Source organism: Macrobrachium rosenbergii, chromosome 4 (genome assembly GCF_040412425.1).
Source record: "Macrobrachium rosenbergii isolate ZJJX-2024 chromosome 4, ASM4041242v1, whole genome shotgun sequence".
In the NCBI taxonomy this organism is placed as follows: Eukaryota; Metazoa; Arthropoda; class Malacostraca; order Decapoda; family Palaemonidae; genus Macrobrachium; species Macrobrachium rosenbergii.
In genome coordinates this window covers 25,685,225-25,703,211 of record NC_089744.1, presented here as the reverse complement: position 1 = coordinate 25,703,211, position 17,987 = coordinate 25,685,225, and the positions used below count along the sequence as shown (strand labels likewise).

The 17,987-nt window shown below is 36.8% G+C and overlaps 1 protein-coding gene across 10 annotated transcripts in view; it reads left to right on the top strand.

The window, feature by feature from the left end:
* The window catches only part of unc-13, a 1,228,603-nt gene that overhangs the window by 552,955 nt on the left and 657,661 nt on the right, over positions 1 to 17,987 (top strand). For 9 of the 10 annotated variants that reach the window (XM_067091731.1, XM_067091742.1, XM_067091728.1 and 6 more), the window contains exons 11-12: positions 796 to 828; positions 14,033 to 14,232. In XM_067091731.1, the coding sequence (XP_066947832.1) occupies positions 796 to 828; positions 14,033 to 14,232 (233 nt within the window). The remainder of the gene's footprint in view (positions 1 to 795; positions 829 to 14,032; positions 14,233 to 17,987) is intronic. The other variant, XM_067091750.1, reaches the window with a different exon arrangement.

Here is a 17,987-nt window from a genome sequence, read left to right as displayed (position 1 = left end):
AAAGGTACAAAGTACTAATCCAACTGGCCTTCAAGTTTGCAACTACCACACACTATTTCTGTGAGGATGAAAATTTGATAGGTTGTGTGGTTGGAGTATTCATTCAAGAAATTCCTGCGTATTACATGCAGTAATATTACAGACCAACACAAGGAGGTGCCCCTTACATTGGCACAGAAGCAGGCCGTTGGATCAGATGTTTTATTATTAGATTATAGTATTTTAACAAGTTTTGTTAAGAAGAATAATGTGCTACCATCCATCCCACTGAAGAGAATAATAATCTATGCAAGGAAAGATAATTTCTTGATAAACCTGAAGCAGTAGCTCAGAGCAGTACTTCTTTGCAGTATCTGTTCAATGGACCAGCCTCCTTGGAGATGCTTTTGTGGTTGTAGCATATGTATTAATTATGAATTCAAACTGCTTAAGGGATGCAACTTACATAACTGCTTGAGTTTTCTTTAAAAAATAAAAAAAGACGACAAGAATTTGGTGCCTGATCATAGTAAAGTATTTATATACTGATTATAACTTTGTGGGTATAAATATTAGAAGCTTACATTCTTTCCAGCTTTTCTATTACAGATAGTGTTTTTAATAGTCAACAGATTACAATGGCCAGCACAGAGCAACCCCTTTAGAGAAAGGAGTGACTGACGTTGGGTCTCTCTCTCTCTCTCTCTCTCTCTCTCTCTCTCTCTCTCTCTCTCTCTCTCTCTCTCTCTCTCTCTCTCTCTCTCTCTCTCTCTCCGTCTCTTTTTTTTATATCTCGCCCTGCCCTTGTCTATGTAGGTACCGCCAGGACCCGTGGGATGACGAAATAAGGTATTGGGACGCATATTCATACCACAGCTTGCCAAGCATGCTCATACACTCACTGTGCTACAAGATATTTAAAAAAGGATAATTTATAAAGTATTTAAAAATAATTTTCAATCATTTTTGTCATTTTGGCTTTCTTCTCTGTTATCTTTTATAACATTTTTCTTATTGAAGGCCTGTGAATTATCGTTTTTTTTTTCTTTTCATTGCGTCATGCATTGTACTGTTCTAGTTCTTGAAAAATTACAGCTATAATGATCTGAAGTTCTGTGCCAAATAAATACATAGGATTTATTTTTGAATGTGTGCTTCCCCCTAAATTTGTGCTTTTATGAAAATGATGCCTGCTCAGTAATTATATATTGGATTAGATAAAATTTTGTATGCTTACACGCGCACGGAATTACCCGGACATATTAAAGTGAACATTTTTACACAGCAAACCGTCAAACAAGGATGCACATTCTCTCTCTCTCTCTCTCTCTCTCTCTCTCTCTCTGTCAATATATGCTAAGGTTGTTTTAGTGGAAATAACGTGGAGAAGATTGATAAAATTATTGGCAATTAAAATTAGCATTGTTAAATTTATTACAAAAGTCTTTGTGCATCATTGAAAGGTAAATACGCATACTTTGGTATGAGAATGAGATACAACAGAAGTGTATATTGAAAACAGAATATAAACAGGAAAGCGTAACGGACTTAGAATAAAAGGTCTGATGCTTAACGTGACAGAAACTATAAATTAAAACAAATAAGGAAATAAAAAGTAAAACTAGGGACTACAACCATTAAACAAAATTTCAGTTTTAAAGAAGATCGGCGCCTTGCATATCACAGTGTTCAGGGTTACTTTGCTATGTATGGCAAAGATTTGTAAAAAACAAATTTTCATTATTTTTAGCCAGTAGTTAAACAGAAAATTAAAGCCATCTAAAGAATAGTGGTAACATTTTTGCTTGTTTTTAAATGTTACTTTTGATAGTACAGTACATTGTATTGGAAACTAATTTATAAATTCTATTTGCCAGTATTTTTCAAAAAGGGAATAGTTCATTTAGGCATAGGCTTATTTCATGGAGAACCATCTTGGTCAGCAGTTTCGTGGTTCTATAAAAGTATTCAAATTATATATATATATATATATATATATATATATATATATATATATATATATATATATATATATATATATATATATATATATATATATATATATATATATATATATATATATATATATATATATATATATATATATATATATATATATATATATATATATATATATATATATATATATATATATATATTGGCATGAATTCTCAGGTACAGAGCATATAATTTCTCTCTCTCTCTCTCTCTCTCTCTCTCTCTCTCTCTCTCTCTCTCTCTCTCTCTCTCTCCATTGAATTGTGCATTTTAATCATGTGTATATACAGTATAATATTATATGTATATATATATATATACACATGCATACATACACATATATATATATACAATGTGTATATCATATATATAAACATATATGTTTACATATATGTATGTATAAATATATATTTACACAATTTTATATATACAGTATATGTATGTATGTGTTCCAACACTGATACAAACACCACAACATCATTTGACAGGAGTATCCATAGGCGTGCATGCGCAGACAGCTATGGTAAACTCGCTTTTAGAGTAGCACTAGCTATAAAAGAGGCCTGCAGGACCAGCATCCCCCAATTTGTTCTTGGCCGTCGTTGCGTTAAGACGTGCTTTTTACGCCCTGCGTATATTGCTCTTGCTTTATCTTTGAATATCTCTGTGTTTTTTGAGATATATGTGAACAGTGTATGGTGAATCTCATAGCGTGTTTTTTGTTTTTCCCTGATCATGAAAGCTTCAGTGAAACCGGTCTCCTGTAAGTGTCCGGGTATTACTTGGAAAGGAAAAACATGTGGAAAGGTTTTTGTCTCCCTTAGCAATTAACCCGCATTCAGTGCGTTCTAAATGCAGAGGGCAAGATTGCTCTTGATCTTTGAAGTGCAAAGAATGTGAATCGTGGTCGTCTTCTCAGTCGGAGAAATATGATATAAGAAGTGCTAAGAAGAAGTCAGAAAAGGAAACTTCGACTCCCCAACCTTTAGAACTTATCCCCTCCATTACGTGTATCCTTTCTCCCTCCATCTTTGCTTCCTTTCTGCTTCCCATTACCCCAGGAAGAAATATCCCTCCTCTTCCTTCCCTGGAGAGAATTCTAATATCTAGCAAGAGATGATGTCGGTTCTAAATCTATAGTTTCGGATACATCCAACCCAATCAAGAAATCGACAGCTTCCGTTAGCGAAAGTAAGATCAGCGTTACCCAGGCTATCCCGGTATCGTGTCCCAGTGGCTCCCAGAGGGGTAGGGGGAAAAGGACTCTCAGCATCTCTCCTAATCCAATCCCTGGTGGAACTTCTGCCTCACCTGGCTATTCCTCATTAAGTTTTTCTCCTCCTGTGTCAAAATGTCGCGTTCTCAGACTTCTACCGAGAGCTCCTCCCGATCATGCTCGAGAAGCGTGACTCGGCACGCTGCTTCTCTGGACATCAGTAAACAACGCCACACTTCTCGTCATGAACATTGTTCTGGTTCTCCTAGAGACACCTCTCGGTCACACTCTAGAAGTGTGATTCGGCACGGTACTTCTCTTAGGCAGAAACGTAAAAGAAGGAGTAGTCGGCCGGTGCCTTGCAGATCTAGGCACCGAACCGTCACTCCTCGTTCTGCACGGTCTTTGGATGCCTCCCGTTCCCGTTCCAGGAGCAGAACGCAGCATGGCAATTCCCACAAGAGAGCAAAATTTGTGGATTCCAGGTGCCAAACCATCACTCCCCATCCTGCACAGTTTTCAGATGCCTCCCGTTCCCGTTCCAGGAGCAGAACGCGACGTGACGATACCTGCTAGAAAAGTCATTCTTCTACCAAAAGAGGTTGGAAGTCTTCTTTTTCCTCGGATGATGAACTGAAAGTTAGACCTCATCGCTTTGACGTTGATTCTCGGGAATGTTCGGCTTCATGGGTCCAGTTTTCTTTGATAAAAGCTGTGAGTTTTCTGGGAGACATTCCCCATCTTACTGCTCAGTACGTCCTATCAAAAAGAGAAAATCTCGAGCTTCTCCGGGTCCCCTTTCACCTCCTCATCAGAAACGGAAGATACGTCACTGCCAATCCCCAGATGTGGAATCAAGTTTCAGTCATGTACCTCAGGATGTTCCGGAAGAATCGCTGAGTTTTCCAGAACTTATTCAGAAAATAAGAAAGATTCTTAAATATCCAGAACCAGAACAAGGATATAGAGAAGATTATGCAGACTCTTCCTTTTTAGAACAGGTGGATTTTTCAGCTACAGAAACGAAACATTCCATCTGCCTACCATTGACTAGAATGGTAATTCATCAATTAAAGAAATTGATTTTCTGGTTGCTGGAGATGAAGGTTCCCTAGCTGCCTCCCAGTCGCAAAAATTGTTACCTCCTCCCTTAACCTAGACAAGCATAGTATTATGTACCAGAGAAGCCCACCTCCCTTCTCAGGATAGTGAATGGAAGTTTGTCAAGGCTGTCGAACAACACCTTAGATTTCTTGAGACAAATAGGTTCTACTTTCTCTAGTTCTGAGATGGTCAATCTGGAGCTTAGTTTGGAAAGAACTTTAAGAGCAGTCTCTTGGCTTGGCACCTGCCAAGGGGCCCTGTTGAAACTGATTCAGAAGACTGTTGCTCATGATTCCTGAACTGTAATTAAAGACTTCTTCCCCCCATCAGGTAAAGCCTTAAAATATATGACTAGAAATATAGCAAATGTTTGGGCTAACATTCTGTTGAAAAAACACGATTCCCTCCTGTCGATAGCTCGGAAGCTTATTTCTTTGGACAGTTGGTCCAATCTCAGGGATAGCACTTTATCCGAAATGTCTGGATATTTTCTCCAAGACCTAGTAGACCAGACAGGAGGGAAGATGCGAAGTACTTCATTCCCGCCTCATCTAGCAGACCTTCATCAAGAAAGCAATCCTTTTCTTACAGCAAAAATAAACTGACTACAGCTGCAGTGCAACCTTTTCATCAAAGCTTTTGTGAGAATTCCCAGCCCATGGGTAGACAAAGAGAAGACGGTCGACTTCAATACCATTCCTCCGCTCCGTCACGGTATGGAAAGTGAAAGCTGGGACCATCAAGGGTGTCCATCAGATGAGGAAGGGTGCCTCCCCCATCTTCTTCCGCTAACCAGGGTGGGGGGCTGTCTAAGATACAAGTGGAAAGAGAGGCAGGAAGCCAGAGCAGAGAATTGGACAGTACTAACCTTGAAGAAAGGGTATGTTCTTCCCTTCCATCAGAAACCACTTTTGTCACCCTTTCCTCTCGAGTTTCCCTCCTACAGGAAAAACTCCCCCAAGCATAAGGCCCTTCAGCAAGAGATTCAGAATATGTTGGACAAGGGGGCTGTGGAAATAGTGAAGACACCTACAGCAGGGTTTTACAGCCACCTTTTCCTGGTACAGAAAGCATCAGGGGGTTGGAGACCAGTAATAGATCTATTATCACGGAACAAGTTTCCCCAGCTCACCCCATTCAAGGTGGAAAACAAAGTCTGTTTTGGCAGCAATCAGGCAGGGAGAATTTATGATCTCTCTGGATCTACAGGGTGCTTATCTACAAATTCTGATTCATCCTTCCTCCAGGAAATTCCTTCAACTTGTCTCAAGAAAGAAAACTTATCAATTCAGGGACCTCTGCTTAGGTTAGCAACAGCCCCCAAGTCATCACCAGAATTTTTCAACTAGTTTCAGCATGGGCCCACAAGAGAGGCATCTGTCTCTGCAGGCATCTGGATGATTGGCTCATTCTGTTACCCTCTGCAGCACAGCCCAGGCCAAGAAGGACAGACTTGATTTTAAGGCTATGCAAGACTCTGGGGATTCTCATAAACTTCAAGAAGTCGGATTTAGTTCCGACATGGAGAATCAAGTACTTGGGAATGATGATAGAAACCCAGATTTTGAAGGCTTTCCCATGACAACAAAGGGTGGAGAAGTTTCTAGAAATTTCGAGAAGGTTCCTCTCCAAGACCATACAACCAATGAAGAATTGGTGGATTCTAATCAGGCACTTAGTATCCCCGGAGAAACTGGTTCCAAGAAGCAGAGCTCGGATACATTCCCTACAATGAAAAGTAAAAGACAGTCACAATCAAGAGAATGCAGAAGAAATGATTGCGGTAACAAAGGAAAACAGGTGAGGTTTACAATGGCGGAGAAATCCAAGGAATGAAAGTAGGCCAGTTAGCTCTGGAGATGCTAGTGTTCTCGGATGCATCCAGGGCAGGTTGGGGGCACACCTAAACAAAAAGTGCATTTCAGCGACTTGGAGAAAGACAGAACAAAAAGAACGCATAAATGTGCTGTAGATGAAGGCAGCTTGGTTAGCTCTGCAGTACTTGCAAGAAGACTTGAAAGGGAAGTTAACAGTTTTGATAAGCGACAACACTTTGGTTGTCACCTATTTGAACAGTCAGTGGGGGATGATTTCCCACTCCTTAAACCAACTAGCTATCAAGATTCACACATGGTCGGAACTCAAGGGCCTGACGCTAAATGCCAGATACATCCCAGGGAAGAAGAACATTGTAGCAGACACCTTAAGCAGATCAGGAAAGATAGTGGGGACGGAGTGGTCCTTGCTTCAGTCAGTAGCGAATAGACTCCTCAGCTTGTTCTCCAGTTCCAGACAAAAACACTGTTGTGCAGGACACGTTCCAACACCAGTGGAACAACCTAGACGTTTACGTATTCCCTCCTTTCAGCCAAATCAGGAGGGTGATCAACAGGTTTTTTGTTGCTCAGGGTCTCCGAATGACATTGGTACCCCAATGCGACCTCAAGTAGACTGGTATGCAGATCTCCTACATCTTCTCATAGACATTCCAAGACGTCTTCCCATAACACCAGATCTACTTAAACAAGAACACAGTGGAAGGATACATCAGTCAGTAGAATCATTTCAGCTCCACGGCTGGAGACTAACAAGCAACTCCTCAGAAAGAAAGGCTTTTCTAGAAAGGTTGCAAAAGTCATTGCCAGCTCAGTTAGAGTATCCTCTCTCAAGCTGTATGAAGGGAAATGGTCAGTCTTCTTGGATTGGTGCAGTAAGAGGGATTTATATCCCCTCAAAACTGTAAGAAATGTAGCAGATTTCCTTCTCTTTCTGAGGAATGAGAAATACCTCTTTCTCAGCTGTGAAAGGGTATAGATCAGCCCTCTCCAAAGTTTTTAAAGCTAGAGATATTGATTTGGCATCATCTTGGGAGATCTCGGATATGATCAGACACTTTGAGAAAAGTTGTTCTCCTCGAAGTTTGAAACCTCTTGATTGGGATATAACAAAAGTTTTAACTTCCTTGACCAGGTCCCCATATGAACCCGTCAGGACTTCTTCAGACAGGGACTTAGTATTGAAAACAGTTTTTCTTTTAGCTTTAGCGTCTGCTAAATGAGTTGGTGAGATTCATGTACTTTCGTACAATGTAACCCACACCCATGGATGGACAGAAATGACTTTCAGTTTTCTGCTGGACTTCATCGCAAAGACCCAGAATCCATCATCCCACAACCCAAGATTTGATGGCTTCTCCATTCTGTCTCTTGAGGACTTTGTGGATAACAGTCAGGATGAAATGTTGCTTTTGCCCCGTACTTGCAGTGAAAGCTTACCTAAAGCGTAGTGTTAGCACAGGTTGTATTAAAAAGGAGATCCAAAAACATGATCCCCTTTTGGGTGAGGGAAGTAATAAGCAGAGCTTACAGTTTGGAACATGATGTGTCTACCGCACCAACACGCTTTAAGGCCCATGATCAGGAGTATTGGCCCATCAATTACCTGTAAGAAGAACTATGCTGTGGGACAGGTCCTCCGTGCTGGAGTTTGGAACAGACACATCACCTTCATGTCTTTTTTTTGAAAGATATCACACATAAGCCACTGGACACCTTCTCCTTAGGCCCGGTGGTGGCAGCTCAACAAGTCGTGTGAAAGATGTGATCTGTTATCTCCGTTTGCAATCATTGAGCATCCCTTCTCGTAACATCACCTGGGTCCAGCATGTGATGTTCACAGGATAGGACCGTCTGGCTCCGTTTAAGTGTAATCTCCCATGTTCCGTCACATCACTTTAAAGAGTGAGTATTATTCTTTTAAAAAATGTTTTATTTTTGGTGGTTACTTTTAATTGCCCTGCTTGTTTATGAAGAGATCTTCCTCCCTCCTCTTTATGAATCTCCTATCACATGATTTTGTGGTGTTTGTATCGGTGTCGGAACAAATGACAAAGTCAACAGTGATTTGTATTTTTCCTAACATACAAACCCACAACATCATGTGAGTTTTTAATTTCCTACCTCATGCCTCCCCTCTTTCCTGATCTCTCTCTCATCCGGCTATTCACAAATAGGGGGATGCTGGTGCTGCAGGCCTCTTCTATAGCTAGTGCTACTCTCTAAAAGCAAGTCTACCATAGCCGTCTGCTCATGCGCGCCTAAGGATACTCCTATCACACGATGTGGGTTTGTATGTTAGGAAAAATACAAATTATAACAAATTATTGTTGAATTTGTCATACGTATATATATATATATATATGTATATATACACAAATGTATATGTATATAATTTAACCACATTAAATTAATCATCAAAGTCATTAAGGAAGTGTAACTCTTGCCTGTTATATTTTGATTTCACATCATGTTTGGCAAGATAATAATGACAAAATTACTTATTATTATCAGTGAATCATTAATAGGAAATGGTCGTGTCCTAAAGCTAATTTTAAACAATCGGAAGATGATAATGCGTTTGAAACTTCAGAAGTAAGTTTGATTACTGTAATTATTGTAATTCACTTGAATAATGCTTTTCCATTGTTGTCACTTTTTTTTAATCATTTATAAATCGAATACAGTATCTTAGTTCTCAGGAGCAAAGTCGTGACTGTTCAAGTTCATAATCTTTGAACTAATTGAAATTCACATTTTTATGAAACTTGAGGTTCGGTCACATTTTTATGAAACTTGAGGTTCAGTCTGATTCATCATATTGATTATAATTTACAAACATTGTAAGATGTTTCATTTTAGCTTTTCAAGACAGTAAATTAATAGCACTGTATCATTACATTAGTACGATATGCCTGGCCTTCAAAATTTCTGTCAAGTTCATTGTAACACTGTTTTACACTTTTTAATAGTATTAGAAATTAATGTCCAATTGACATGTGTGCATATGCATATAAGTAAATTGTTTATATATTTAGGTATATGTATATAAATTATATTTTTTATGCATATGTGAATATATGTAAAATAGATAAAAGGCTTAGATATTACAGTATATACTTTGTTCTAAACTGTGTACCATAGTTAATGCCCAGTCTTAGCTGATCTGAATATCTTAAAACAGTCCAGCTGTACTCTAGTCCTGAGACTTTGCTTGGAGCACACATGGCACTGTTTCTTAAGACGTTTTTACACGTGGTTAGAATCAAACTAGCTGCTGCTTTCCACTACCAACCCACTCTATATTCGTGTCAGACTTCTACAGCACAGTCCAAGTATTACTCCTTACTGCCATAGATTTGTTTTTGCCTTTTTTTTTTCTTTTTGAGAAGACTGAATCAATTTTAGATAATATTGCTTGCTAGATGATGACGCTTTCATCTGATGACCAGTAATCTGTGCAATTGTGTTACTCTCTTCTTTTCTTCTCCTTTTCCTCCTCTTCTTTCTGTGGTACGTCATGCATTTGCATTGTGTTACGTGGAAAACATGAAAAACTGAATTATTGGCTTCATTTTTTGGTGGCGCCATAGATACCAAGAGTTAGTATGATCACGTCCCGAATTGTTTAGGTTTGCATAGTTTCCAAGTTGTGCAATATATGCTGAATTTATTTAACCTTCAAAATTCTTCGGATTATTTATCTATGTGTAGATTAATACCACTTGTTAAGTAAGCATGTAGCATGCTGAACTGCAATGCACTGTTGGTCAGATCTATCCTGCATGTCAGAGAATTTTAACTTTTCAGGTTGCTAGAAAGTTATCAGGTAATTTTTTTTTTTTTCAATATTTTCATTGTGTGAGTGTATGCTAAGCAGACACATGCCAGTGATAATTTTTAGTGTTTGATTCTGAAGTCATTTACTGTTTCCAAATAGGTCAAGTTCAGACCCTGCTGATTGAGTGATTATTTGGAAGTCAGATTAAGAGCATTGAGAGTGATTAACCTTTTCTTTTTACAGCTGTATGTCATGTCAACATAGTTCGGCATTCCCTTAACTCTATTTTTACTCTCAGTTTCAGTGTATTCAGAGGGAGATATTTTCCTCCTTTGTGAGCCTTGCTTTATCATATCGAGGCCTTTACTGAAACTATAGTCAAAACGTCAGTCGCGCTTAAAAAAATGAAGTATTTTTGGGGGGGTGGGTGGGGAGAGCTTTCAGTTTCTTGATGCCTTTAGATTAAGATGGTGGATATAATCTGATTCATTTACTAATTGTTCTCAAGTCAGTCAGAAGCATGATGCTAACTTTTGGCATCCTATTGGGATGTTGCATTTTTAGTATATTTTACACCAAGATGAAATTTTAGTATAGAGATCCTGTATGGCCAGTTCGCTCCAGTTACAGTTTTGTGTCTGGTAAAAAATTCCAGCTAACATTGGAGATGACTTAATCTTGGTACTCAAACTCTGGCAAAAATCTCCTGTATGCTTGCCAGAAATTTCCTGCGTATAGTACTTGTTCTATACCACATGAGGTTTACATTACTTGTCTAACCACTTATGCTTATTGCTAACAGATTGCAAATATCTCACCGTTTCTCAGTCAGTTGTAATAGCCATATGGTTGTTTGCCTTGGTGTTTTGTCGCATATCTTCCCAGGATCTTAAGGATATGATGTACCCTCTTGCGTCATCATAAAGATCATCTTTGTTGTTGATTTCCATGACATGCAACCAAAGTGATAATTGTTTATTTTAACAGTTTTTTTAAACCTTCTTGTTTGTGACTTTATGCATGATTCTTCAGAATGTTTCTTCAGTCTTACCCCTCTTCTTTTCACATTGGTACATTACTCTTCCTCTAGATATATTGTTACTGTGATACTTTTTTCTGTTCCTCTGGTCCTATTCTGTCCTGTCAACATGTGACAGGTTCTTGAGTTGCTTTTAGTAAGTTGCTTGTGGTCTTTTTTATGATTTTTCATCCACTCAAGGATTCTTGTATCTTTCGAATCTGCCACATTTTTATTGGATGCTGTGTTGTGTCAGCTTCCTCCTCTTCATATACGTTCCATTCTGTATACTGTATTATCAAAGTATTTCCTGTTTTCCTTTGCCTCTTACCTCTTGCCTTCCTTGTCTCTCCCTCCTATAGCTCTATCCTCTTTTCTTCCTGAACACTATTAAAGCTTCACGAATCTGCTCTTCAACTGCATTTGTACATCATGATACCACCGCCCATTCTGCCTCTGCATACATTCCTTCTCAGATGTCACACCAAAAGTTTTTGTTGCCCTTGTCCATTTTATTCCTGTATCCTTGTCAAAAGATTTCCTGTGTACAATATTTGTTGTTTACCACATTAGGTTTACATTACATGTCTAACCACTTATGGTTGTTAGCCTTAGTATTCTGTAATATGTCATCCCAGTAGCCTTAAGGATATGATGTAACCTCTTGCTTTTTGTTTGGTACTTAGCAGTGTGCCGTCATAAAGATCATCTCTGTTGTTGATTTCCGTGGCATGAAGCCAAATTGATAATTGTTCTCTCCCTCATTATCATTTCACTGTGCAGTATTCTAGACTGTCTCAGTAATTTCTGCCTGGTAAAACAGTTCATTCCTTTCCTTTGATTTTAACTTATTAATTGGAAGTTCCTCTTTGGGCGAGTCGGTAGAGTTCTCGGCTGGCACTCGCTAGGCCTGAGTTCGATTCTCCGGCCGGGTGATGAGGAATTAGAGGAATTTATTTCTGGTGATAGAAATTAATTTCTCGCTATAATGTGGTTCGGAAACCACAATAAGCTGTAGGTCCCGTTGCTAGGTAACCAATTGGTTCTTAGCTATGTAAAAATAAGTCTGATCGTTCGGGCCAGCTCTATGAGAGCTGTTAATCAGCTCAGTGGTCTGGTTAAACTAAAATATACTTAACTTTACTAATTCGAAACTGTTTCAGTTTCCTCATGGTTTCACGTCTTGCCTGGAAGGATTCCAGTTCTGCTCTCCCCTCTCATCACATTCAGAATTTCTGTTAGTCAAGGAAACAGATTTTCTTTAAAAAAAATGTATGCATCATCAGATACATTTACCTATATGTTCAGATTTGGATATCTGTGTACCAAATCTACTGCAGATTTAAGTACTGCCCATGAGCCAAACCCATTAACAACTAATGCAATATAATTTGGTGCTAACTACAGCTATTGTTGATTGTCCTGTATCCAAGAAGCCTTTGGATATGTAATTAATGGTCTTTTGATTTATATTTGTATTGGTGTTGACCTGCAAGGTTGTTGATAAGCTTTGGTAATGAAACTCAGGTTAAATTGTTTGCCCTCATCACTTTATGGCACATGATATCCCTGTTCAGATTTTGAAAAGTGCCCAGATCAGCAATTAAGCCCCTGGAGCAAGGTCCTGTGATGGTCGTAATGGTTAAATGGTTAATCAGATCTTATATATTTTACTTTGAAGGAAAGTTTTCACTTATAAAACTAGCCTCTTCCCATTTCCATGCTTCTTCTAACAGTAACAAGAAATTGCATAGTTTGTCAGTAAGGAAATGCACACCAGGATCTAGTTTTTAAGGCTTCATTTTAGTGGAGGAACCAAGTTCACTGACAAGTTTCCTATTCAGAACAGGGCCTTCGATGTTATTCTCCTCTGAGGGAAATCATGTGACCATATTCACTCTATTCTTCTTAGACTACAAGATTGTAGTCCATTTTAGAGAGCTTGCATAAGAATATGTAGAAATAATATCTCTGAAGAGTGTGTAGTAACAGTACTTTCTGGCTGTGAAAAACAAGCTTGAGAGCTTCTAACTTGATATTGATATGAGGACTACATCCTTCCCAAGTCAATGATGTTCGTAATTAATAGTTACAATTTCTCTAAAGCCTAAAAAGGGAATAACTGAACTTTTGTGGAACCCAGTATGTCTCATGATTTAATGGGTAGAGTTCTAAAAAAAAGCAGATAATTGCCTAGCTCCTTCTTCAATTTACTATCTTATGCCTTCTATGTACAGTATGTGTTATCCTTTTATTCATTGGTCGTTGGATAGCTTTACTGACAAAATAGCAGATGATGTAGCTCCATCTTGTTCCTGAATGATTGATTCTGATTTATATATCTTCTTGGTAAACTTCTCATTTCATTAGTGATTCAGCTTATGTAAAATATGAGGCCCGTAACTTATATGGAGTCATACAGTTTGGGGTATTTTTGTTTTATAAAAATATAAAATTCCGCTGTTAATGGTCATGCTCTCCCGTCAATCCTGTTGGGTTTAGCTATGTCTACTTCAACTTGCTGACAGTAATATGATGTGATGTAGCAAGCCTCCCTTCATTGGTGAGTACTGTACTCATGTGAAAAAATTGCTGAAGAATCTTTCATCTCTTGATGACTCACCTTTTTGCTAATTGAACAACTTATAACAAGAAAAATGGGTTGTGTTTATTGAACACTTATTTTATATGTTTGTTCTACTCATCTTTGTATTATATGTTGTATTGGTTTTCAATACAAAGTAAATCATTCAACTTGAATTAGCTCAAGGTGTATTCTGTGAAATACTGAAGAATAATTCAGACCCATGCTTAACTGTTAAATCCAATAGTATGTGGTCAAAGTAATTTTCCTTTTGTTGTGCATATGATAGTGGTGTACTTATGCTGCAATTTATGAGTAGCATTTACCTCTACAGTCTGTTAGTATGTTAGTATGTTTTGGAATGTTTATTGTTGAAAGTATCTTTTTAATGTGATCGGAAGTATATGAAAGTAGAGGTGAAATTTTCATTGGGAAATAATTATGTTGCAACTACATGTATGACTGTTAAGGTCATGTTGAGTTAGTATACACTGACCTTCAAATGCTGTTTCCACAGCCCGCTCAGGAGTTACTACAGTGCTCAAGATTATCCTTCAACAACTACTGTGGATGATTACAGCCAGGTTGCGAAAACTTCCACAACAGCTTTCACAACTACTACTACTACTACTACTACTACTACTACTACTACTAGTACTACTACTACCACCACCACCACAACTACTACTTTCAACGCTAGAGGCAAGCTCACTCGAGGTATCTTTTGTTTTAGTTACTGTTGGCGTCCACTTTATTGATGTAAGAGGAAACATTATTCTTTAATAGAATTTTTGGCATATGCACTTACACTTATGCACAGAGCATTCGACATGTATGCAGTTTCTAATAGATGCGGTAGTTAAGTTATTAGGTTAACAATACTTTTGCTTAGGTAAACTTTTTTCTGGTTTTTTATTTGTCTCTTATATCAAGTTCTTTTTCATACTGTAAATGACAACGAAGATTGAAGCAAGAAAAATAATTCTCATTTTGCTTCTCTGTAAGGATGGGATGTAGGAACTTGGAATATAAAACATCTTAACGCTTATGAAAATTTTTCTTGTGTGTTTACAAGAACAGTGCATAACCTATGGTCTTCTGTGGTCCTCATAATACACTAGAATTTTGTACAGGAAACATAGTTTTACTCTCGGTCCCTTTCACGAAATAGACGATTTAGTTGAATTATCATTACTGTAGTTCCTTTTTTGTTTGTCCCACATTTTCTAATATTGATCATTGATCTTTTGAATACAGTATTTAAAATTTACTTGAATTTACTATTTACCAGGTAATGTTCAGCAAAATCCTACCTGCAAACTTTCTGGTATCAACAGTTGTGATTGATCATTCGAATCTTCTTCGAAAAAACTGAAATTTTCCTGTAGATATTTTTTTGTGGTGTATAAAATTGCACCATAACCTTTTATTGGAGTAAAATAGTTCTTCAGGAAAAATATTTATGTGTAAAACAGGGGTGTGCCAAGTTCTTTATCATCATTTTCTTATATTGGGAAAATAGTGTTTGTGTGCTTTTGCATTTTTTACTCATTTTTTCTTTCAACACTGGCACTAAAAATAGTGTCACTTAGTATATAATCTTTATTCTTTTTTCCATTGTATATAGTTTTGGGAGAGAAACTGTCACTGTTTATAGAAATAACTAATTTATTTTGGTTGTAGAGGTAAAATCTTTCTTACCTCTACTGTAGTACTCTCGTATGGCTTATAGCTTATGTCACCCAAGGCAGATTTGTAAAAATTCTTATGACTGCACCACTTGCTAGTGTAGCTTTAGATTTTCATGAAGTTAGGTCTCTATATATGGATGATCGGAACACTACAAATCTTTTGCCCCTTCTTTAGTGTTATCGTCGTCAGTCTATGGTTTTTATTTTAGCTCTTGTAGCTAAAATTTTGTTTGCCTTTTGTTCTTAAGCCATGAGGATATGGGAGATTACATGATAAGTATAAATTTCTCAGACAGAAATGACTTTCTGTCGAAGAGGAAAGCAATAACACAATACTATTCAATTTTCAACAGTGTCCACCTTATAAGCATGGCAGTTCATAAAATTATTTTACACTACTAAAAAGAATCCCCTTTTATTATGATATCTCATGTTCATCTTTATTAATTTGTAATTTAACTCATGGCTTTGGAAGAAAATTTGGCTATGACCATAACGACTTTTGTTTTTAATTTCACATTAGCCAAGCAACACACGGATGAGGAAGACGGTAACACCCCACTCTGATTTGTTTTTATCCCGCTTTCCTTCCTGCTTTTGGTTTGTCTCCTAAACACTTAAAAAGAACAGTAAAGATGCTTATTTGAGTTTCCATAAATTGTTGGAAATAAACGGATATAAGAATCCTTACCCTTGGTATTTTTGTGCAATAGAATTGTAATGTAAATGCTATTGATTGCTTTCCACTAAATGGCCAGAGGAACACAGTTGCTTAAACAAATTTTGAATTTGTTGGTGAACGAGATCCGTGGCAAACATACTTAGAGGTCTTGGAAAAAGATTATAAATGTTTAAGGACTCAACAGCAGCATTTTGGTAATTGAACCTTAAGATCTACTGAGAAAATGAGTCCTCTAAAATGTCTTGCTCATGAACAAATTCTAAATTTTCTATTACAAGCTTATATTTTCGTTCATAAATATGTATTTTTTTATATTGTAAGTGGACTTAATGATTCCAGTTTACAGTTTGAATTAGATTTACATATTGACACTATCATATTTTTGTAGTTTAAAATTATTTTGGGATAAACTGATTGTTCTTTGTGTAGAAAATCATACCAAAGGGTCAAACAACCATATTGAAAATAAGAATTTGAGAGAGTTTATATTTTAAGAGTGTACTATAAACCATTTGCTAGTCAATGGTACCAGTTTTATTATAATAATAAATACTGTATGTTCATCAGCATTATATTATACTATATTTCCTTCATGTATATCATTCATATAATATTGTTCAACTGTTCATTGTTGGATAAATGAGGAATAACGTTCTTAATATAAAAAAGGTGTAGGCATGTTACAGAATACATAGTAATTGATGACAGTATTGTGACTAAAAGTTCAATCTTCCAAAGGCTGGTTCAAATTTTGTTTGAATTCAGAAATCATTTGGTTGTATGTAGGATATACAGTAAACACAGGATGATAGGAAATTACAATATTGTAAACTGTTACATTTTCATAACGTTGTATTTATACTTTAGTGTTTCAAAGGTGAAATTAAAGTGTCAAGTGAAAGAACTGTGTATTTCACAGGTTGTCAAGTAATTAAGAACAAGACCCATCAGAAAAATTTCCATATTCCATTTGAAATTTCCTGATATTCTCCTTAATGTTTGTTGTTAAGTAAATCTACTGTTTTAGTGTCAGCGTGAACATCTTTGTATAGCATTGGTTCGTAAGTTGAATTTGATATAGTGAAGTTAGTTGTTTTAAACTTCAAAGGCTTTTAAAGTTTTTCACAGTTTTGAAATTATTCCCTCATTTTAGAAGCAGAATATTTTTCTTTGATGACAGAAGCATTAAAGTAGCATTATTACGTATTTTTCATGAGAAATGTTATCTAAATCATTGAAATTAGTAAAAATCATTTTAGATGTGTATGAAAAGTCAAACTCTTGAATGAAAATTAAGAAAGTAAAGAAATGGAATAGTAATTAAAGGAACATTTGTCCGGGAAAATATAAGTTTATGGATGAATTGTGCTGTGATGACTAGAAATTACAACTGGTCTTATCTTAAAAAAAAAGTCAGAATTGTTATGTTGAAAACCCTTTGGTTACTTCATCACAAGTCATGTCGCTGTAGTTCACTTATATGGAAAAGATAATGCGTGTTGGAGGCTATACTGTAATTAGATTCTTTTGCCAAGAAAGGAATGCTTCTGGCTTAAGTAGCAGAATTTGTTTGGCAGAGAAACATTGTCCAATAAAGCAGCTGACATTTGTGAGTGAAGGAATGCAACTCACTGAAGAGTAGCGGTAATACACAGGAAACAAGAAAACTATGGGTAAAGCTTGCCGTGACATAAAAATGGTATGAAGTTGTGGAATGTTAGAATGAGAAGCTAAAAGCAAATTTTTGGGAAATCACTGTGCGCTGATGAAACACTTCATTAATGAAAGGATATTAGGTCGCTAAAAATGTCTGCAAGCCTAAACATTGCTATAAAATGGACTTTATGCATCAATGACTCGAGTTGTGCGAGATATAAATATAGGCATCTGAAAGACTTCAAATAAAATCAGAAAGTTAGAGTCATAAATGATTCATAATGAAACCGGGTTTTTAAGTGAAACCAGAGCATTAACTATGTACAAATATTATAAAAAAGTGAACTTTAGTGATAGGATTGTGTTATAATCATTACTTAACACAGTCAGAATTGGGAAGTTTGGCTGTAATCCTATACATGCTTCAGCTTAATATCTAAGTA